Genomic DNA, 23,355 nt, shown 5'->3' on the forward strand with positions numbered 1-23,355 from the left:
GAAAACAAGACTAAGATGAAGGAAGGGGCTGAGGCTTGTCAGAAGTCTCAAAATTACAACCCCAACCAAAGCTTTTTGTGTATAACCTTTGGGGAATTATGAAAATTAGAAGAGGTGGCGAAGACACTCACGGGGCAAATGTCCCATTTTTATTAAAGGAAAGAAAAATAGATTCAGAGCAAGTATAAATGAATGTTTCATGGCGATCCTAGGCAAATTCTAAAATTAAAAATGATTCTTAAGTGCTCAAAAAAGAAAACTGTGAACACTTGGAAACACAACAGGTTTACCATGGAGGTTGCTTTAAAAAAGATTAAGCATTCCTGTAAGCTTTGTAGACTGATTGGTCAGAATACAATCTTGTAATTTTTCCTAACTTCACCAAGGCATTTAACACCATCTCTGAAAATCTCCCTGTGCCTGAGATGGTAAACATTGGCCAGGTACAGTTTGAACCTGCTGACTGCAGAACTGTACCCAAAGAACGCTATTTAATGGGTTGATGTTAACCGCAAGAGAAGCCTTTCCAATTAATGCTTATTAGCTATTGTTTGGCACAAAGCTATGAGGGAAATTGTAACCAGAAGTAAAAATGCTGTGCAACAGGATGACTGACACTGAAAGTGAACTTGAAAGGGTTAATTCAGTTTTTGCAAAGCAAATTCACTATAGAGAATAAGCTGAAAGAAGTTAGAAGAAGTAGGTATTTTTTAATGGTTTATTAAAAGGCCGAGATTGTTGTTGTTGTTGTTTTTAAGTGCCTGCAGTCTCAGAGGGAATTGCCTGCATGATGTGGCCGACCAGAAAAGCCTCTTTGGTAGTTAGTGTTATTACCAGAGTGAGGGGTGCACATCCGACTCTGTGATGGTCGCACTGCATCTGGAACGTGGCTTGAGTCGGGGGGTTGCGGGTTAGAAGGGACAGTGATAGAAGTTGACAGAGGAGCCTCCTCCTGACAGGCCCCTGGGTAAAGGTGTGTTAGCCCACTGTGAGGGAGGAGTGAAAACCCTCTCCATGGCTGGCCCGGAGGGGAGTCCTCCTCAGGGGCATCACTATCCCCAAGTGTCTCAAGCAGCGGTCCCAGGCCTTCTTGGCACCAGGGACCAGTTTCATGGAAGACAGTTTTTCCATGGATGAGGCGGGAAGTGGGGAAGGGGCAGATGGTTTTGGGATGAAACTGTTCCACCTCAGGTCATCAGCCATTAGATTCTCACAAGGAGCATCCAACCTAGATATCCCTCGCCTGTGCAGTTCACGGTAGGGTTTGTGCTCCTGTGAGAATCTAATGCCCCCACTGAGCTGATAGGGGGCAGAGCTCAGGGGGCAATGCTTGCCCGCTGCTCGCCTCCTGCTGTGCAGCCAGTTCCTCACAGGCCAAAGTCCGGAGTCATTCTGGAGTCATTCCATGGCCTAGGGGTTGGGGACCTCTGGTCTAAAGGTTTCTGCGTGGCAGAAGAGTTAGATGTATTCTCCCATTGGAATTTGACGTGAAACTTGGGGAATCCGGTTGGGAATGTGCACCAAGCAGTTAGAGATGTTATCTTGAGCAGCGCAGGTTCAGAGATAACCAGGCCTGTGCGTGTTTGTGTCTTTCCCTGATGTCAGACTTTTATTTCAATCACAAAAGCGACGAGCCACGTGGGGTTCTGAAAGAGACAGTTCTCCTTAGTATTTCCAGTTCACTTGGTAGTCAGAGCCACAGGCACCTAAACTCATGCTACTCAACAGGACAGTCAGTATTGCAAACTGTACACAATAGTATACTTAATCAGTATGTAAATGTTCCGGATTAAACACCCCACAACAAAGTAACATTTAACATCGAAAGAAAGGGAATAAGAAAGAGTTAACAAACCAGTCTGGGGAGAGCAACCTGGACAGAAACATAGCCCAGTCTGGACCAGGTGGTTTGTAGGTCTTGCAAGGAAGAGTCTCTGCCGTGGACAGAGCCTTCAGTGGCAGAGGCCCGGTGCTTGTCACAGGCAACGGCAAGATGATATCTCTGAACACGGCTGTTTTGAGCTGCTGAGCTTGTACTGTTTTTATGGCCCCAGAGTCCTCTGGTGAGGACTGATGGTGGAAGAGTGTGCTGGGTTATACCCTTATCTTGTTGGATACAGTCTTTATCGATTAGACAAAACATCTGGTCCCTGTTGGCAAGACGCCTTTTAAAATGTAAGACGGTGTCTTTTTCTAAGATAGAGTTACTTGTATCAAGAGTGCCTGACACAGATAGCAGAACTTGTGTATACGAGACATCAAGTGGAGTAAATGTTCCCTTTGGTTTTTATTGTTTGAGACTGAATGGTGTAATTTCAGGCCTAGTTTAAGAGACTGACCCTTGACTTCTCTTATCTTTTTAAAAACCGAGTTATTTATTTATTTATATTTCTTCAACTGTTTGTTTTGAACCTTTTAAGCCTATGTAACAGCAAAAAGATTAGTTCATGAGTCTCTTCTACTATTCACTGGCTTTGCCTCTATCTGTCTTTTTGGCTTTCCTGGTTTCTTCTCTGTGAAAGTAAGCTGCAGTCATCCTGACAGCATAACTCATCTCACTCCTTAGCCATGTTTCTCCCGAGAGCAAATACATTCCCAAAGAACCACAAGGGTATTCTCAAACCCAGGAAATTTAGCACCGATGCCATATTATCATCGAGGTGTAATCTGAATTCAGGTTTCTCTAGTTATCTCCAGAGCCGTCCCTAAAACCTGAAGCTTGTTGTTGTTTTGTTGTTGTTGTTATTGTTTTCTTTTTTACTTATCCAGAATTCATTCATGAGTGAACCTGAGAAGCTTTTAACATTTCAGATTCTTAGTCCTTAACTGTAGAGATTCTGATTTTTTTAGGCCTGGAAATTTTTTTTCCCCCAACTTTTTAATTTGAAAAAATAAACTCTTCAAGACAGTTGTGAAGTACAGTGAGTACATCTGTTCATCATTTAGATTTACCACCTGTTAACATTTGGATGTGTTTGCATTCTCTGTGTCTCTGGACACATTTATGCACCTTATGTTTTATTTATTTTATTTTTTTGCTGGCGGACTATTTCAAAGTTAAATCAAGATGCTTTATTGTAAGTTCTTCAGTTTGTTTTCTCTAAGAACACAGATATGGTCCTGTATAACACTATTACCTAATATAAAGTCCATATACAAATTTTCCTGATTTTTTTCAAATAATGTTCTTTAAACTGATCCCTCATCCATTCTTGAACTCTTGATATTTCTTAGAAAGTTTTTAAGTTTTTATTATAAAATGGATTTTTTTTCACAAAGTCTCACGAGTAAACTATGTGCCTTCCTCTATTATACTGCTTTTTAAAAATTTTTCTTAGGATTTTCTAAGGTTGATAGAGTGAAACTCACAGTTAAGAGAAACTTTTTGATTTTTTTTCTTTCTCATTGCAACTGTCTGGTGATTTAATTTAAAGAGTTGAGATTTTGTGAATTAGAATAATGAATTTTTAGAATTAGAAGAGACATGAGATAATATACTTCATTTATTCATTATTTTCCATTTTATTGAGGCCCGTGAAGCAAGGAACTTACCTAAAATCATGGGCTAATTCTTAGCCCACAGAATTTTCCACATAGATTCTAGTGTATAAGAATGTTAGATGAGGAAATAATTTTTATTTCTGAAGGAGAGAGGAACAACAAAAAAAAAATACACACACACACACACACACACAGTCTTGCATACATGTAAAGAAAGCAAATGTAGCCAAATGTTAATAATTGGTGTAAGGTACACAAGGGCTTCATTATACTAATCTTTTTGTTATATGTATGTTTCAAATTAAAACATCAGGGAAGTATAAAAATAGAACACAAAACACCTACAAAATTAAGGATAAAACTAAGTATACATTTTTTTAAGTATCAAATTAAGTATAAAAACAAAAAAATTTGTTGTTGACAGAAGTTAAAGGATTCATAAAATAGTTGAATTTTAGTGACTAACTTAGAACTTTTTTGTGCCTCATCATAGCTAATGAAAGTATTTCTCAAAATTATCAAAATTCCCTTGCTTTACTCTCTGATATTCACCACTAATACACAGTTAGTTGGCATATGGCCTTGTTTTTGAAACTGCCTTTACTCTGGCACAAAGTTTAAGCCAATAACAGGACTTCTGTCAATGATTGAATGTCGCAGATTCAGTGATCGTATAGGGTAAGTCCTGAAATAGATGTCATGTTTCAGAGTGTGAAGCTATGCATATGTATAAACAGACACACACACACACCCCCCCCGAGGCATCATTAAAATTAAAGACTTTCACCCATCAGTAGATGCTATTAAGAATATAAGCAGGAAAGCCACAGACTGGGAGAAAATTTTATAATGCATACATCTGTTAAGGGACAGGTGTCCAGGAAATACAAATAACTCCTATAATTCAGCTTTTAAAAATAGGCAAATGTGCAAAAGATTTGAACAAATAGTTCACAAAAGAAATAAATGGCCAAGAAGCATATGAAAAACGCTCAACATCATTGGTTCTCAAGGGAATACAGTTAAAACCACATGGAGATACCTCTGCACCCTCACCAGAATGGTTAAATTAAAAAGACAGACAACACCAAATGTTGGTAAGCCTGTGGAGCAAGAGAACTCAATTTCTTGGTGAATACTTAAAATGTTGAACAATTTTGGGACTTTTGTTTAATACTAAATGTATATACGCCCTGTGGTTTTTACATATTTATCTTCCACTTTTACGTATTTCCACTTTTACATATTTATCTAAGAGAATATCTAAGAGAGATATTTCCACTTTTACATATTTATCTAAGAGAAATACAAGATGTATTCATAGATGTCTTGTAAAAGAATATGTCTAGCAGCTTTATTCATAATAGGTCAAAATGGGAAATGCCTAGGTTTCTACCAGTAGGAGATTGGATACCCTCTGCTATGCTCTGTATATCACATACATAGTCATTTATATATACTCATATGTCCATCCAATGTAATACTACCCAGCCATAAAAAGAAATGAGCTGCCACTACAGATAACATACAAAACTCTCAGGAACATAAAGCTGAGGGAGAGGAGCCTGGCACACACAAGCTTGTGCTGCCATGTTTATGAAATTTCATGAACAGGAACTGTGGAACCACCTCTGAGGCTGGGGATGGGGTGCAATGGAAATGGCAATGAGGGAATTTAAGCAGAAATATTAATGTTCTAGATCTTGATAGGGCTCCGGGTTACATGTTGTATATACTTGTTAAATCTCAGGGAATGTTTACTTAAAATTTATGCATTTCATTTTGTGTAAATTTCACATTAAATAACTATGAAGAAATGTGTAACTGTAGTTTGTGATACTCATGCCGAAGTATTTAGGAGATGTGTGCTGATGTCTACAGTTTACTTGGCAATGCATTGTACAAATAAGGTGATGATAGAAGTAAAGGGATGAATAGGTATGCTACAAACATATAATACCATGCTAATATTGTAGCAGAATCTAAGTAATAACAATCCTTTCAGCTTTGTTGTGTTTTGGAAATTTTCATAGTAAAACATTGGGGAAATTCTTATGTTGTTTGTTTGTTTCCTGTGAAATAGCCATTTTTGTGGGTCAGAAACTGATAATTTCCTGTGATTGAGCCCAACATATGGAAGCACATTTTTTAGCCATTTTATTGAGGCGTCTTTATCTGACTGGATAGTAACAGGAAGCAGCTTCATTTTTCTCCAGTCATTGTGCACAGTTAGGATAGATTAATCTATTTGCTCTTGGTAGCAGAGGCTCCTGACCGTCTCTGGGACAGACCTTAACATCTCAGTCACTCTTTTTAAAAGTCTGTCTGGATTAGAGCTGATGTCATTTTTGGTGCAGATGTTCTTGTCTCCCCTTTGCAGCAGGGCAGGAGGGGAAGGTTTGCCTTTGGGGCTGTGCTGGGGAGGAAGAGGGGGTGAGTCCCTTCTCAGTCTCCTCTCTAAGTTGATGAGATTGACTGGCATGGTTATTCGCCAGTGACAGGTGCTCAAACACTGCCCATGCGAGTTCTTTGAAAGGCCCAGTGTGGACCCTCCCTGTGCCACATGACTTGATCTACCCTCAATCTCCTGGGCCTCCACTCCGGGCAGAATACCTCATCTCACCTCTTGCTCTTGGGAGCCCCTTGTGTGGCAGTCAGCCCTTTTGAGTGAGGTGCGGGCAAAATGGTACAAACCCTGGTACTTCCCTGCTGCCCTCTTGGATTTGTGGGAAGCTGACAATTTGCCTGGAGCTTGGGCTCCCTTGTAGCTGTCACCTTTCTCTGTAGCCATAATTTCCCAGTTCTCTCTGCTGTTCAACTAGGCATAGGGTGGGCCACGGAGTCCGTTGCTTGAGTGGACATCCACTGGGGAATGAGAAGTCAATCTCCCTGCAGGCACCCTTGGTCTCTGACAGGCATTCTCCTGCAGAGAACTCTTGAAATTTTTAAAGTTTGCATTATAAAAGGGATTTTTTTTTTCACAAAGTCTCGCAAGTAAACTATGTGCCTTCCTTTATAATACTGCTTTTTAAAACATTTTCTTAGGATTTTCTAGGGTTGGTAGAGTGAAACTCACAGTTAAGAGAAACTTTTTGATTTTTTTTTTCTCATTGCAACTGTCATGATGTAGTTTAAAGAGTCAAGATTTTGTGAATTAGAATAAGGAATTTTTAGAATTAGAAGAGACATGAGATAATATACTTCATTTATTCATTATTTTTCATTTTACTGAAACCCATGAAACAAGGAACTTACCTTGTAGTACCTGCAGTACCCCTCTCTCATTTTTCTTATGGTGAGGGATTTTTGGAATTTATAAATAAATATTTGTACCTTACCAAGTAGATTGAAATATGAGATTCACTATTCTACAGAAGTGTGGTTATTTAGCTTTTGGCAAAGTTGTGAAATTTTTACTGATCTATATGTAGGAAAAGTCAGGCTTCATGCTGTTAGAGTGAAGGACGCTGTGAGTGCATCACCTGTTTATTCAGTTGATCATGGTTTCTGCAAGGAGTTAGGCAAACTGTACAGTCTGAGGAATAGTTCTCACAAGACTGCCCTCATGTCAGGCACCAGCTATAATTTTGGGATCCCCAGGGTCCTCTGGAGATCACAACTGATAATGGCATGTCCCAACGCCCACCTGGTTCGCTGTCCAGTGGCCAAAGCGCCCGGCAAAGACGCTGGTATCAGGCAGAACATTCCTGGGATCTAGAGACCCCACTGAAGTAACCAAGGGCAAAGACCAGACTTCTCTTTGGGTAAAGTTAATTGTTTATACAATTTTTAGTTATGGCCACTGTTGGTTTTTATTACTGTTATTCACTTTCATTATTAATTTATTTAGTAAGAGCTTGTTGGCCATCTGTGATGTTGTGAAATATATATTTGGTCTTCCTGTTTCCTGACATACAGCTCCTAAAACCTTTGTGGTCTCCCAGAGTCTTGAGAGTGTCTTTCGCTAATAATTGACTGGCAGCTGACAGCCCCTAGATAACTTCAGGATGGGTGCTGGTCACAGGAAAGACAAAGGCATCATTAGAAGATTGGAACGTTCAGCCCCACCCCCAACCTCTGGGGAGGAGAGAGGGATTAAAAGTTAACTTGATCACTAGTGACCATTGATGTAATCAATCATTCCTATGTAATGAAGTATCCATAAAAAACTAAAAAGATGGTTCCTGGAGCTTCCAGATAGCTGACAAAGATTAATAGAGGAGGCAGTGTGCCCAAAGAGGGCATGACATGTGTTAAGTTTAGCCTAAAGCTGCCTTCTTGCCTATTTCAAGTTCAGCCTAAAGGCTTTTCCATATATAGTAAATTGTAACCCAACTAAATGAATAACAGACTATAACCTACTCTTGTATCAGTCACAGAATTTTAGTCAATCACAGGTGGACAACTGTTCAAACTATATTCAAATAAGGCAAACGCTGAGATGTAGCCAATCCAGCTGTTTCTGTGCCTTCCGTTTTCTGTCCATAAGTATTACCTGACCATGTGGCAGCCCTGGAGTCTCTGAACTGCTTCTGGGCCCTGCCCAACTCAACAATTGTTCTTTGCTCAGTTAAACTCTGTAAATTTAATTTGTCAGCCAGGGGTGATGGCTCACACCTGTAATCCTAGCACTTTGGGAAGTGGAGGTGGGAGGACTGCTTGAAGCCAGGAGTTCAAGACCAGCCTGGGCAACAAAGCAAGACTCTGTCTTTACAAGACATTTTTTTTTTTTTTTTTAAATTAGCTGCTCACGGTGGTGCATGCCTGTGGTCCCAGCTACTCAGGAGGTTGAGGTGGGAGGATTGCATTCAAGGCTAGGATTTCAAGGCTACAGTGAACTGTGATTGCACTACTGCACTCCAGCCTGGGAGACAGAGTGAGACTCTGTCTAAATTAAAATCAAATAAACTAATTTTAATTTGGCTAAAGTTTTTGTTTTAACATATGGAAACTGGACACTTCTTCCCACATACCTTGCCCTATGCATCTCTTGCATCTGGCTGTTCGTCTGCATCCTTTGTAATATCCTTTATAATCAACTAGTAAATGTGTTTCTGTGAGTTCTGTGAACCCCTTTAGCACATTAATCAAATTGGAGGAGCGGGTGGTGGGAACCCCAATTTATAGCCAGTTGATCTGAAGTATAGGTGACAACCTACTACGTGTGACTGGCCTCAGAAGCAGAGACAGTCTTGTGAGACTGAGCCCTCAACCTGTGGGATCTGACACTATCTCTAAGTAGATAGTGTCAGAATTGAATTAGAGGACAGCCAGCCGGTGTCTACTGCAGAATTGATCTGTTGCAGAATTGATTGCTTACTTACTGGTGAGGAGAAATCCCCACATGTTTTAGTGACCAGGGACTGCAGGAATATTCTGTGTTGATTATTGGGTGAGAGTACAGAAGGAGAAAATATAGAGTTTTTCCAATATCCTCATACTGTCTCCAAGATGTATTATAATTCATAATTGTATCAACTATTTTTTTGACCTATGATTTTCTACTAACTCAACTGTAGGACGTGTTTTATAATTTACAGGATTCTTCTGTGTATGCTGTGCTAATGAATTTTTGTAATCCCTCTCTTCCCTCCCCATTTGCATCTGTAGGGCACTTTATTTTAAATGCTGGATTCTTTGCTCTAGAAAGTGGGAACTGGTGGGGAGGAGGGCCATGGATCTTTTGCTGTTAAAATAGGTTAAAGTCAAAGGGTCTTCATGGGCACAGCTGTAAACCAGTGGTAGTTGTCCATATTGGTAGTGTGTCCTTGTCTCATTGCCTTGAAATTAAGAGTTAAAGCAGGACTAAGCTTTTTTGTTACTTAGTTTTGAAAAAATAACCTTTTTTGTTCATTGTAATAACTTTTCTTTCACCACCTCAGAGTTTCTCAGTGGACATAGTTCATCTTCCTTTACACATTTTGCTTCTCTCAGGCCAGTGACAGACTGTCTCATTTTGAACACCATGCTAGTAATTATCACCCACCCATATGGACAATTGACTAGCCCAGGGGAGTGTTTTGTTTTGTTTTTATCTCTAAGATCATCTTCTCTATTGAGTGCTCTGTAGGGAGAAATTACAGAACCGACTCATTAGGCCTGGCTTGAGGAACTAGCCTGTGAGGTTAGCTACTATTTATATTGTGTTTTTATTTTCTTATCAATAATGTTTGGATCCATCACAAATTGGTATGACAGGCTCGGGCGGACCCATATTTTGATTCACATTCTCCGCTGCAGTAAATCGGTATTAGCACAGAGGTGTGGGCTAGGACAGTAGCTCCTTAGCTGGGTATTCTAAAGGATAGTAAAGGTTCCAAAAATACCTGGAGGCTGGTATAAATGGATATTGCTGGTATTTCACTTTTGTTTACTAATACTGGTGAAAATGCAAGCAGTTTTCTCAATTTTGTTTTCCTAAGTTCTAAAACTCATGCGCCCCTTGTCATTCTTCCAGCCATGGTGCCTTTCTACATAGGGGCAGTCAAGAGAGCAGCATCTGGGGTTTGTCAGGACAGGTGGAGGAGGCTACAGAGCCTGTCCTACCTGGTCCCACTCATGTACAGCCCATGTGGCAGTCATCGAAGATCAATAGGGAGGAATTCACCTGAGACAGAATTGTGAAAACTTGGTGAAGGGACCAATTTGAGTCTGAAATCAGAGTCTAGAAACCACTGGGCTGCTTTCTGAATTTCTCTCTTAGCTATTTGTAGGTCTTTTCCTCTAGTGAATTAATTTTAGGATCATTAAATTCATGGAGGTGGGGAAACCTGAAGTGACTTGACAGCCCAAACAACTAAGCAATAAGTTGCTCCCTTATTTCTAAAGTGTTAGCAGAAGTTTGATTACTCATATCATATCAAGGATTTGGGAAGGAATGTATCCACTTATTTCACAAGTGATAATTTTATTGAGCTCCTACTAGATAGGTTCAAGGGAAGTATACAGTAATGAACGTGGCAGATTTAGTTCCTTGTTGCATGAAACTGACATTCTAGAGGTGGAAAGAGATTAAGAAATCAGTTGCTGTATAATCGTCTAATTAGCTGTGTAATAACACAGTAAAGAAGTGCACACTGCTGTGAGAGTAAGGGAAGTGAGGAAGGCTTCCTTGAGGAGGTGGTTTGTAAGCAGAGTGAGCTGGCAATAGCTGGAGTTTGGAGGTTGTATGTGTTGGTGCAGCTTTGACATAATTATGGGAAGAGGGAAAAGTCTGGGCTGAGAGCCCGAGACAGGAAAGACCATGGTCAGGTGTTTTGGGCAGGAGTCTAGGCAGCTAGGGGGGTGACACAACACTAAGGCTGGAGCCACGGGCTGGGGCCCCATCGCATGGAGCCTTGTAGGCCACATGGAAGATGTTGTATTTTATTTCGAAAGCAGTATTAAGACATTAAGGGATTTTTAACCAGTTAGTGTTCTAATCATATTTAAAAAATATTTTGGCTGCTGTATGGAGTAGAAAAGTGTATGCTAAGTTATTGAAGTCACCTAGGAGATGATGATAACTTAGATTTTGATGATCACAGTTGAAAGAATATTGGGACTTAAGACAGAGTTTCTCCCTTTTTAATGTCATGGCACACGCAAATGCTTTTAAGAACTATGCTGTGGAAAATGGACAAGGGTGACCCAGGTGCTGAGGAGAATCCATACCTTGGCTTCATTGTAACCCATTTGCAATGGCCAGATGATACACTCTTAGTTTTGCAAGCTGAGTGTTTGGGACAAGAGTCAAGGATGAATCCTGGGGTTTTTGTCTAAGCAACTGGCTTCACAGAAGTGCTTCTGAGATTTAGGACACTGAACAGAAGGGGGAAGGACCATGGTTTCTTGTGTATATGCTGAATTTGAGGGTTTTGTAAGTCATTCAAATGGGAAGTTGAGTAGACCCATGGTTGTGGAGCTCAAATGAGAGAAAAAGGTAAGTCATGTAGGTGATAGCTGAAGTGAAGTAGAGAGGTGGCATAGGAACAAGTATTACAGAATTTTCACACTTAAAAGTCAACTTTTAAGATGAGAGTGAGCTAGCAAAGGAGATGAAAACTAGGAAGTTTAAAGAGGTGTTAGGAGTGCCACAAGATTCTGGAATCATGAGAGTCAAGGGAAGAGAGAGTGGAAGAAGGAGGGAGAGTTCTGCTGAGAGGGTCAAGTCAGATGAGGACTGAAAGTTTTCCATTGAGTTTAATGACATGGAAATCATTGATGTGACATTAGAGTCACTATGCTGGAACCGTGTGCAGAAGCCAGATGGAAGCCTACAGGTTGTAAGGAGTGAGTGGGAGGTTAGAAAATGAAAACAGAGAAACAACGGCTCTGTGGAGAATTTCATCTGTGATGGGAAGAGCAAGATGACGTGGGGGCTAGCAGCGGAGTGGAGGGAGACCTGGCAAAGGCAGTGAGGCTGGGGGAGGAGGGGCGTGAAGAGTTAGCGCAGAGTGCGAGGTAGCTGAGGAGGAAGTCGGAATGGATGCAGGTGAGGGCAGGTTTGTGTGCTGGGCAGTGGGCACTCAGGATAGCTTACTGCTGAGGGTTCTGTTTTCTCTGTGAAGTATGAGGCTATGGCAGTTTGAGTATGAGGAGGTAGGATACTTTGGGGGCAGAGAAATTTGACATAGTCATCATAAAGAATGGCGAGGTGAGTTTGTAGAGAATGTGGGAGGGTAGCAGGCAGCACCGAGGCCCAGCTGAGGCTGGCTCTGCTGTGTTCAGTTCCTGATCTTGATTCCGTGAGCCCAGCTGCCCTTGCCTCCGTGTCAGAGGATACTTGTGTTCACCCAGGGAGGCAGTCATGGCAGTCCACTCAGTGAACTGATAGAGGAGCAAGAAAGGCACCTGAGTCGCGGGAGTGATGTAAATAAATGGTCAACTGTGGAGTCTAAGATGGCCACGGATGGATATGAAGGCAGGAGGTGAAGAGGGGATACACTGGAAGCAGAAATAAGAGAACTACAGGATCCAAGAAGAAAATGCTGAGGAAACAGAGTGGAGATATAGGAAGTTGTGATCAAAGAGTGAATGCTCCCATTCTGTGCATTGCATCATGAAAGAACCTAAACCCTTGCATGTGGAGATGGCCTTCCCTGGTGGTGGCGGCCGTGGGGGGTCTGTCTAAGCAAGTTTGACTTTTGTCTGCAGAGTTGCATTTTGTTATTTGGTAATACTGGTTGTTTAGTGTTAGGTCGAAAATGTTAATTCTCTCTTGTTAACTTTGGGTACTATGTGTAGACGAAAAAAAATTTGCTTTTGTTTTAAAGAACCATGTTTTCACTATCTCATGACACCATACCGTCATTATGATGGAGCCAAAAAAGCAGAGCTTTCTCAGCAGGGTTACAGAATCTGTTAGGATGGATGGTTGTGCCATCCAACAAGAAACAGGATGTGAAGAGGAATGTGAATTAGGTTGCATTTATGATGAGGTCTGTGGTAAGAATGGAAGAATGAGTGTTAGATGTAAAATGGAGGGGAACAGGGTCTCTGGGAATGAAGAAATGAAGCAAAAAGAACCTGTCTAGCTGGCCACAGGGATAAACATTGAAATCACATGGTTATGGCTAGACTCGAGGTGTAGAAGACTTCCCTGAGCATGGGGTGGGAGTGGGGAAGTCACTGGAGGTGGTGGATGACAGCGATGGGCACAGTGGAGGGTCAGATAATTGGATATCATGGACCACAGAGGAGCAGGGAGCAGGGTTTTGTTGTTGATGTCATCACTTTCTTTTTTCTTTTTTTTTTTTTTCCCTTCTAGTTGGTAAGGAAATGATGATCTGGAAATTGATAAAAGGAAGAACTACTTCGCTTCCTTGAGACCCTGAGAATTAGGGACCACTAGTATAGTATTCTTTGTGTGTGGTCCCTAGACCAGCAGCATCAGATCACCTGGGACTTAGAAATGCCAATTCCAGGGTCCTACTCCAGACCTACAAAATCAGAAACTCTGGGGGTGAGGTCGGTGTCATGTCTTAACAAGCCCTGCTTGACCCTGATGTGCTCAGAGTTTGAGAACCATTGCTGTAATGATACCTGATCCAGGGTGAGGGGAAGGAATTACTCAGTGCTGACTCAGGAGAAGGTGGATGGATTTTCACCTGGAAGCTTTTTGGAGGGAGGTAGAACCCTCGATTCAGTGGACATGGGTCCTGGCTCCCCTGGTTCTGAGTGGCATTAGGCTGATACTAATGGTCTCAGAACACATGTTGGAAGTTTGGTCTTTGCTTAGACTTGGAGTTGCTGTTAGTACCAGTAGCTGTTACAAGGAATAGTTAACTTAGTGTCATTTTAGTTGTGTTTGCTGAAGTTTTAAAAACATGATTTACTATATGCAAATTAAGTTTATTTTTAAACTTTTCGTAAACATTCTCCATCATAAAAATGAATTGTCATTTTAGGAGGCAGTTGTTCAGAATTCAGAATTTCTTGTTCTTTAAAAAGTGTTGTATAGATTAAATGATATTTCAGAGGGTTTTCTCCTGATCTCTGTATCTAAAATATCGGGTATGTCATTGTCATTGTGAACTGAGGAGGAAAGACATTTTTATCAAAATAACTTCAATTATTACAAAAGACAAAAGAAGATTAACTAGAGGACTTGTGAAAGTGCTTGATAAAGATTTGTCAAGGAGGAATAATGGGAGCTGTGTTGAAGAAGCCTAGGGGTAAAGTATAACCACATTTTAATAGCTGTGATTCCTACAGTTTCACATTTAGCCGTAGACATCCTGTAATTTGGAGTGGAGCTGACCTTGCACAGGCCAGTAAAGAGAGGAGAAGAAGCCCTAGCAGCTCCAGCAGTTGCAGGGGCAGATGGGATTATGAAAAGAGCTCTAAACTGGGGGTAAGGTTATTTGTGCACTAGTCATGGTTGAATCGATAAAAAATTGTTTCACTGATGACTCCAACAAATATTTGCATGCCTAGTTTGTGTGAAGACCTATTTTATAAGCAAGGAAATTCAGGCCTAGAAGTTTGATGACTTCCCCCAAATCAAATTTACTAGAAAAGCCTTGAAGCAAATCCAGGTGTCTAAGTACGAAAGCATACCAAGCTGCCTGCTGTATCAGTGTAGGGGTTTGGTTTCTAGTGGTCTCACCTATGGGGGTATCGTGTTGCTGTCATTCTCTCTCCAAAACAACATAATGAAAGAAAGTTTCCAGAATATTTGTCTTAATAAATTTGTATGGTGATGAAATGGTGGGTCACCTTAACTCCTGTCATCAAGTGATTCATTATCATTTAACAATTTAGCAAGCACTAAGTTTAGTGGGACAGATCTCTGAAGAAAATAATGGGGGAAATGACACTTGGCCAGAGGGCACTTGAGACCATTTTGTTTAGTTGGCCGTAATGCCTACCTACTTCACTCTGTCCTAAACCTGGGCCATCAAATGTTGGTACCATAGGTTGCAGACTATGGTACCAGCCTCTTAAGGGTTTATCTTACCATGCATTCAATAGTCTTCGTTGGACAGAAACTGATCTTCCCCTTGGGACTAGGCACACCATATTTACACAGTGACATATCAAGAGTATATTGTTTGCTTTTGATGAAAACTGTCCCTAAAAAAGCATCTTAGGAAATAATCCCTTCTATAATTTAGTGTTTTGTTCCTTTTTGGAACTAGTAAATATCAATAGTAATAAGGTTAATAATATTAGAGTAATACCTCATTTATTTGATATTATAAAAGGATAGATAAAGTATTGCTAATAATTTAATATTCTAGTTAAGTAACATTTAGCTTTGAATATATATGTTTGAGTGTATACATACACACACTCAGATGGATTTGGTTTTTATGGCCCCTTTTGAAAAATTGATCTAGTGGTGTATTTTTTTAAAATGTGCATATCCTTTTAGCAAGAATTTCATTTTTTTTCCAGAAGAATATATTGGCAATATATTCTTGCCTTGAGCTACTGGAAATTACTGTTAGTATTCAAAGCGTTTAAATGTTTAATTTGCTTGTGAAGCTTTAAATTTGAGTGAAAAAAATTAGTCTTATAAACAACTTAGAAAGGTTGCTGCCTGCTCTAGATACTATTTGTGCTAAATTAATTTAGTATACTAATCAGAACTCTAATGAAGTCTGTGAACTGCTAATGTTAGATCAGCGAATAAATGGCTGATTTTATTTCCCAGAAGAGAATATTTGGAGATGAGGTTGGGGAGAAGTTGAAAAAAATCAGGATGTGGTTGTGTAATCTTTTCCTAGTTCCCTTTCAAGATGATCTTTCCCTGGTCATTACTCTTACTCCTGAAGATTTCTTTCTTTCCCTCTCCTCACCTCCCAGCCTTCCTTCTGTTTTTTTCCTCTCCACCAGTCCTCTCTCCCTCCTCTTCTAGAGAAACATTTTGTGTTGGTGCTTTATTTTTGCTGTTGGAGGAATTACTCCTGGGATGGTGTCTGTGAATAAGAATTCTAGAGCATTAATTAATTTCTTGCTATCTATGGTTTTGTTTCATTCAAACAATCTTATGGTCCTTCCTTGTAGCCATTTTATTAGATTCTGAAGGGCCGAATCAAGCTGTTTCTGGGCTCGGGGCCATATTTTATAGCAAGACTTGTTTGAGTTTTCAATGAATTGGTGCTTAAGCTAAAGCCATTAAAGCCTGCTTCCAAGAAAACAAAACTGGCAGCACAGTTTGTTCCATTTCATTTTTTTTTTCAGCATGCTTGATTTTTTAGGGGTTGGAGTTAGCTAGGACCAACTGGGAAAGGAATCCCGTAAGTGGGAGAAAGGCTGTCGTGTTGTTAGGGAGTGCACTTCAGCCTAAGTGGTGATTAGCAGCATTTAGCCTCTAAAAATAACTGGTGAGCAGAGTTTGTAGTCAGGTCCAATTTCACTTCTAGAGGCCCTTACAGTGCAGGGGTTGGCCAGTCTCAAGCTCTGGTAGGCAAGTGCATGCAGTGTGCCTAAAACCTGCCAGTAGTACTTTTGAGTTTTTTTGTTTTTTGTTTTACTTTAGCATTTATGATTCATGGATTGAAGAAGTCAAAATGGCTGAAGATAAAGGTATATTTTTGTTATTTAGGCTAAAAGTGGCTTTAGATCTAGCTGACAGCTTTTCACTTTATTTTCAGTGGTGCTGTGTTAAAATATTTTTGGCTAAGTGCTTTGACTGCACTGTCTACGTTTTCTATTTTGAACTACCGGAGATACTGACTTTTCATAGTAGCTAAATATTTCATGGAATAATCTGTCTTTAATCAGAGTATGTTTTGGTGTCTTAATTTAGATGATCTTTAGTGTGTTGTACTACTGGAGGCTGCATTTTACAAACCTCAAAAAATGTACAAGCTCTCTTCTTTAGTCTTATAAGTTAATTACAATGAATTTAAAGAATTGTGTATATTTAGATTTTATATAAAATTACAGGAGATATAAATTCATTCTCATATTAATGAACAGACTTACCTAGTTCAAGCAAGGACTTACCATTTATGGAAAGTGACCTACTTTTATGTGAAGCAGACAATAAATGCAAAGAAAAATCACAAGAGTTTTATTTTGTTTTTAAATTGACTCTAACTTTGAAGTATTCTTTAATGATGTATTGAATTTAATGTTTTGTATATATTTGCTTTTGCTTCACTTTGTAAATTAAGATAGTCTTTCCATTAATTGAAAGACTGAATGCACTCATTATGTTGAAGATTTATAAAAGAAAAAAATACATGTGTGAAAACTGCTTCTAACTCTGAGCTGTCTAATTCGCAACTGAAAGGAGTCTTCGATTAGGATAGAGAATAAGAACATGTCCTATGTGAATACTGTTTGAATAATTGGTTAGAATGGGTCACTTGACTCGTCTGATAAAGTGCTTCATGTAGCCGTGAAGAATATGAGATATGTATCTGCCTTTTAGTTCTTTTGGAAGACATTTCTCCCCTCTTGTGGATTAGGTAATCTATGTAGTTAGGAAAAATCAGCTGTTACCTCTGACCCACTTTTAACAGTTTTCGATTCCCAAAGGGTGACATTTTATAGCATGGAAAAATAATCAGTTTGATGAGTTGCTTGACAGTTTTTGTGTTTTTCAAAAAACTTTAAATGTATAGAGTTTATGTGTAAATACGAAATTCCCAACATAATGCCAGCTAAAACTTATAAATGATCTCTAATTCAGTTAGTAGTGGGCCAGTGAAGTAGCTAATGACCGTTCAAGTGCTGGGGTTCGTCTTCTTGTCTCCCTTCCCTTGACCAAATAAATAAAACTACACATTTCCCCTCCCCTGGCTTTTGTTTTGGAGAGTCTTCATTTTTGACTATTGCTTGCCATAGTAATTTCTGTGTTTGGTGGTATGTGGGAACATTTTCTGATTTGGAGGTCATGTACTTTTGATGGAATAACATGTGAAAAAATGATTCACATAGTTTTTGCGGTATTCTTAAACCCCAGTAAAAATCCTTTTTGACTGATCCCAGAACTACAGGTTGAACATGAAGCCAGAAAATGAAATGAAGACTTAGATTTATTCTGATCTTAGAAAACAGGGACATCTACTAGATGTTCTTCCCAAAGACTTTTGGAAGAAGGTACTGGTTTCAGATTTGCTTAGGGAGTTGTAAACCCTCTTAAGGGTTTGTCTTACCATGCGTTCATCAGTTTCATTGGACAGAAACTGATCTGCCCTTTGGGACTGGGCACAGCATATTTACCAAATGACGTATCAAGAGTATATTGTTTGCTGTTGATAAAAACTGCCCCTAAAAAAGGTGTCTTAGAAAATAATCCCTTCCATAATTTAATATTTTGTTCCTTTATGGAACAAGTAAATATCAACAGTAATAAGGTTAATAATACTAGAGTAGCAACTCATTTGTTTGATATTAAAAAAGGGATATATAAAATATTGCTGATAATACATTCTATTTAAGAAACATTTAGCTTTTAAAGTGATAAATCTCTATACTAAAAACTATTTTGAGTGAAAATCTTCCTAAGATTTATTATACATTTCTTCTATGTTTTAATGGCAGAATCAGTGTGAAACCAGTTACTGTCTTGTACGGAAGATTATTTGAAGAACTGTCAGGGATTCTGCCTGAAAGTTTCAATCATAAATGACTTCCCACCTCTCAGCTTTTCTGAGTTCCTGGGTCTGCTCTTGCTGAGAGACCTGTGCAGTCTATAGGCTTTTCCTCTGTCAACACTCTGTTGCTTTGACTCATTTGGGTTAGATTGTGTCTGAAATCTATTCTAGAATTTTGTGCATTGAGCTAGAAAAGTTGTTAGAATCACATCTAAAATAAAAATGTAAACAAATTCTAGGTAAAGGTGTATTTTTTTTTACTGTGTTTGACTGTCTCCTTCCCATCTCAACCCCTTGCTGTTTTGGTGCGTGCATTCATTTCCTTTTTTAGAAAAAAGCTTTTGTCTACTTTTTCCTTGTATTTGGTGTTGCAGTCAGTAACTTAAATGAGTGTCACTGAGTTAACTTGGATAAATGATAATTTCCTTTTCAGAATATCAGAAATTTTCCTCCTCCATTTCCCTTTAAGAGAGATAGAAATGGAGAAACAATTAAACTTTGAATTCAAACTATTACTTTGTTTTATTAGCTATTTCATTATAGACTTTTTAATTTTTTTTTAAGAAAGGGTCTTGCTTTGTTGCCCAGGCTGAAGTATAGTGGCACCATCATAGCTTACTGCAGTATAGGCTTATTTTAAACAGTATCATCTTGGGTATCCGTTTGACTACATACTCATTTTAAAAACTTAATTATTGGGTAAAATTATCTGGTATACATGTACTGAATAAAAATGTTGGATGAGTGAAAAATTGAATTATATTTGTTTAACCTTGCTGTTTTCCAGTTAATGAGGAAAAATACAAGAGACTGGTATCAGCTACAGAATGTTCAAGAGGACATAAGACAAGAACCCAGTTTTACTGAAGATTTAGCATTCCTTTTACAAAAAAAAATTAAATTTAATTCTTAGAGGCAATAAGTAGCAAAGGCAGAAAATTCTTAGTCATTAGCTACTATAGTTCCATATTTGGAGTATGTGGATATTTTGCAAGTTAGTATTTTTGTTAAACTTAGTGTTGTACACAAATGGGTTTGTATGCATATGTCTGTATATATAGAAATAAGGGTTCTTTTTTGGATACAGTGTTAGAAAATAAGTCTTTCGGGGCCGGGCGCGGTGGCTCAAGCCTGTAATCCCAGCACTTTGGGAGGCCGAGACAGGCGGATCACGAGGTCAGGAGATCGAGACCATCGTGGCGAACACGGTGAAACCCCGTCTCTACTAAAAATACAAAAAAACTAGCCGGGCGAGGTGGCGGCGCCTATAATCCCAGCTACTCGGGAGGCTGAGGCAGGAGAATGGCGTGAACCCGGGAGGCGGAGCTTGCAGTGAGCTGAGATCCGGCCACTGCACTCCAGCCCGGGCCACACAGCGAGACTCCATCTCAAAAAAAAAAAAAAAAAAAGAAAAAAAAAGAAAATAAGTCTTTCTGTTTATAAAAATGTAGTGAATTAGACATACAAAACTGTTACTGAATCTGTGGCACTTCCTGACCTCACAGAAGCTTACTTTCATAAATCTTTTTTTTCTTTAAATTTTATTAGTGGTTTAATTAGTATTTTTTTATATGCTAACAACACATAAAAATTTTGAAAATCGCCATTTCCCTCTACCAACGTTGCAGACATTTTCACCCAATCTTCCCCTCCCATGCCTGTGTTTCAGGTAATGATACCTATTTGAAGTCGATTTAATCTGCAACAATAGGATCTATGCCTAGCAATTATTTTTATTTAATAAATAAATTATGTTTTTATATAGCCAGCTTTCGTTAGATCACGTTAGAAACAATTTGTCGTTTGGTAAGCATACTTTTATGCATTTACCATATTATTTACAACTCTGGTTCTGATGGATCCATTAATATTTAAAGAATGTCACAAAAAGGAAATACTTGACTTTTTAAGAATGGCCTAGCACTTTGAGAGGCCGAGGTGGGCAGATCACTTAAGGGCAGGAGTTCAAGACCAGCCTGACCAATATGGTAAAACCCTGTCTCTACTAAAAATACAAAAATTAGCATGGTGGCAGGTGCCTGTAATGCCAGTTACTCAGGAGGCTGAGGCAGGAGAATCCCTTGAACCTGGAAAGCAGAGGTTGCAGTGAGCTGAGATCATGCTAGTGCACTTCAGCCTGGGTGACAGAGGGAGACTTAAGTCTAAAAAAAAAAAAAAATTTAGTCTTATTTAGTCATCGGAACTCTATATACTTTGATGTAGGCATGTAGATAAATATATGTATATGTTTGAATATACATATATATGCTCAGATGGATTTAGTTTTTATGGCCGCATTTGAATTTAAAAATGTGTGTATCCTTTTAACAAGAAGAATTCCATTGTTTCTAGTTTCAAGTTCTAGATTAGAGCTAGTGGGGTTTTTTGAAATCGTGTAATTTGGCCCACTGATTAGAGATTAAGGAACTCAGAGCTGTGTAGATATGTTCCTAGTTCTGCCCAACTTGTACTGGTGACTTTGGGAGAATCATTTCATGTTTCACTTATAAAACAGATAATTATTCCTGTCCTTATCCCCGTTGGTTCTCACCCAGGAACTGCCCCTGAAGGGAACATATGGAAATGTCTGGGGGTGTTTTGTTTGTCCTAAGCCTTGGGAGCTCCTTGCCTTTGGGTCCAGGGGAAACCAGGGATGCCAGAAATCTTGCAATGTGAGGAACAGGTGCACAGGATGAAACATTGTCCTGTATAAACATCCAGAAATGCCCTCTGTAGAAATAGTGGCAGGACACAGTGAGGATCACCAGCAGCAATGCACATGAAAGCGATTCCACCTGCTGCACAAATAGGAGACACCGCCCTGGTCTTCCATCATCTGTTTGATAAACTTTTCGTCTTCTCAGAAGGCATTTTGAGATATTATTTATCCTTTTTATTAATATTGATATAATATGTATTGTATTCCTTTTTATGGGAAATTTGAATATTATCTTTTTAAGGACAGTGTTGACTATTTTCTGTTAATATAAAATGATTTTTGTTTATTTTTGGCTGTAAGAAGAATATTTACAAAAGAATGTAAGGTATATTAAGCATATCAAATGCGATAAATGACACTTTAGGTGGACAGCAGTTTACAAAACTGTTTCCTGCAGTGAGACCAGTTGTGAATGAGCCTTTTCCTGTTTCCTTAGGCCTCAACAGATCTTGTAAAGGAGTAGGAACGGATTATACTGTTTCACTTTTCTGTCCTTCTCTCTCTGGCTAAGAATATGGAATGGTTTAGGGGGAGATATTTTCGTCTGTGGTAGTTAACAGAGTTTTTAAGATTCTGCAGAAATGAAATGGGACAGAGAAAAGGATTTGGCTACATTTCTATGTGATTTCATTAAGTTGTTGATGTGCTCTGCCTTTGGAAAGAGGTAATATTCAGGTCATTTTGATGAGTAACTTGGATGGAGTATACATGTTATTCTAAATCTTTAAAAACATTCAGGAGTTTATTTCTTTCACTACTTCAAAGTTAGTGTCGCATCTAAACAATCTTTTCTGTTTTCAAAAATATTTTATGTGACATGTTTTGAGAATTTAACTGAAAACTATTTTTGAAATGGTCTATCATTGTGCATAATCCCAAATTATTGGAGAAATAATTGTGAGAAGAGGTGTTCAGTAAAGTGTTTTCTTCTTATGACATCTTACATTTATTTCTAAACAGAGACAAAGCACGGAGGACACAAGAATGGGAGGAAAGGAGGACCCTCGGGAACTTCATTCTTCACGTGGTTTATGGTGATTGCATTGCTGGGCGTCTGGACATCTGTAGCTGTCGTTTGGTTTGATCTTGTTGACTATGAGGAAGTTCTAGGTAAGAATTTTGATATCCTTACGTGAATTTGTGAGGGAGTAAGTGACATCTCTTAGGAGTCTTGAATATTTGTTATCATCTTTTTGGTACTGGTAATTTCTATAGCCTTTCAGTGGTTCTCAGTAGAGTGCAGCTGAAAGGGGATATGAAGAGGGTTACCTTGGAGTACTGTCTTTTGAACTTCTTTAAACATGACCTGTAGGTTTTTGAAAAAAGGCTTTATATTGTATGTCTGTCACACAGGGAGAAGTTTTATCAAACAGTACTCATTCTCACTATTTGCAGTACTTTTTGATTTCTATTCAATTTTGTTACATTATAAATTTTAAAAATACTTGATCATGAGTCACTACATTTATTTAAGGACTTGCTAATGGATCATATAACCACACAATATGCAAAACCCTTCCTTAGAGAGGGTTTTCGAAGTACATCCTTCTGTGTCTCTGTTGGGATGGGGTGAGTATGTGTGCACACATATAGGTACTGTGTGCTGTTCTGAGGAAGTTGCTGTGGTCATTCTGGTAGTGTCCTTTCTCCACCTTTTTCCTTTTCTCTCCTGTAATCACTGCAGTTTTTCACGATTTTTTATATTAATGATTCTTTATTATTTTGAGGGTCACATTCTCCTTAACTTCCCCAAAAATCTTTTTTTTAACTGAAATAAAATTCAGTATTTTATATATTTGAATGTATACAATTCAGTTTTTTTTTTCTTTTTTTTACTATATTCATCATTTTATGTACCCATTAGCATTATCTAATTCCAGATTATTTCTGTTACCTCCTTCCCCTAAATACCCAAACTCTTCCTCTTTCCCTCTCCTGGGAAACACTAATCTACTTTCTGTGTCTGTGGTTTTGTTTATTCTGGACATTTCATATAATAGAACCATACATTATATGGTCTTTTGTATCTGCCTTTTTGCACTTAGCATAATGTTTTTAAGGTTCAGTACTTCATTTTATGGCTGCGTAATATTCCATCAT

The 23,355-nt window shown here is 38.9% G+C and overlaps 1 protein-coding gene across 41 annotated transcripts in view; it reads left to right on the forward strand.

The window, feature by feature from the left end:
• Window positions 1–23,355, forward strand: part of LOC105482229 (aspartate beta-hydroxylase) — a 221,339-nt gene that overhangs the window by 17,564 nt on the left and 180,420 nt on the right. For 24 of the 41 annotated variants that reach the window (XM_071068186.1, XM_071068191.1, XM_071068188.1 and 21 more), the window contains exon 2: window positions 22,216–22,365. In XM_071068186.1, the coding sequence (XP_070924287.1) occupies window positions 22,216–22,365 (150 nt within the window). Of the gene's footprint in view, window positions 1–16,095; window positions 16,516–22,215; window positions 22,366–23,355 lie in introns of those variants that run through there. The other 17 variants (XM_011742239.3, XM_011742249.3, XM_024792949.2 and 14 more) reach the window with 16 other exon arrangements.

This window comes from Macaca nemestrina, chromosome 8 (genome assembly GCF_043159975.1).
Source record: "Macaca nemestrina isolate mMacNem1 chromosome 8, mMacNem.hap1, whole genome shotgun sequence".
NCBI classification, from domain to species: Eukaryota; Metazoa; Chordata; class Mammalia; order Primates; family Cercopithecidae; genus Macaca; species Macaca nemestrina.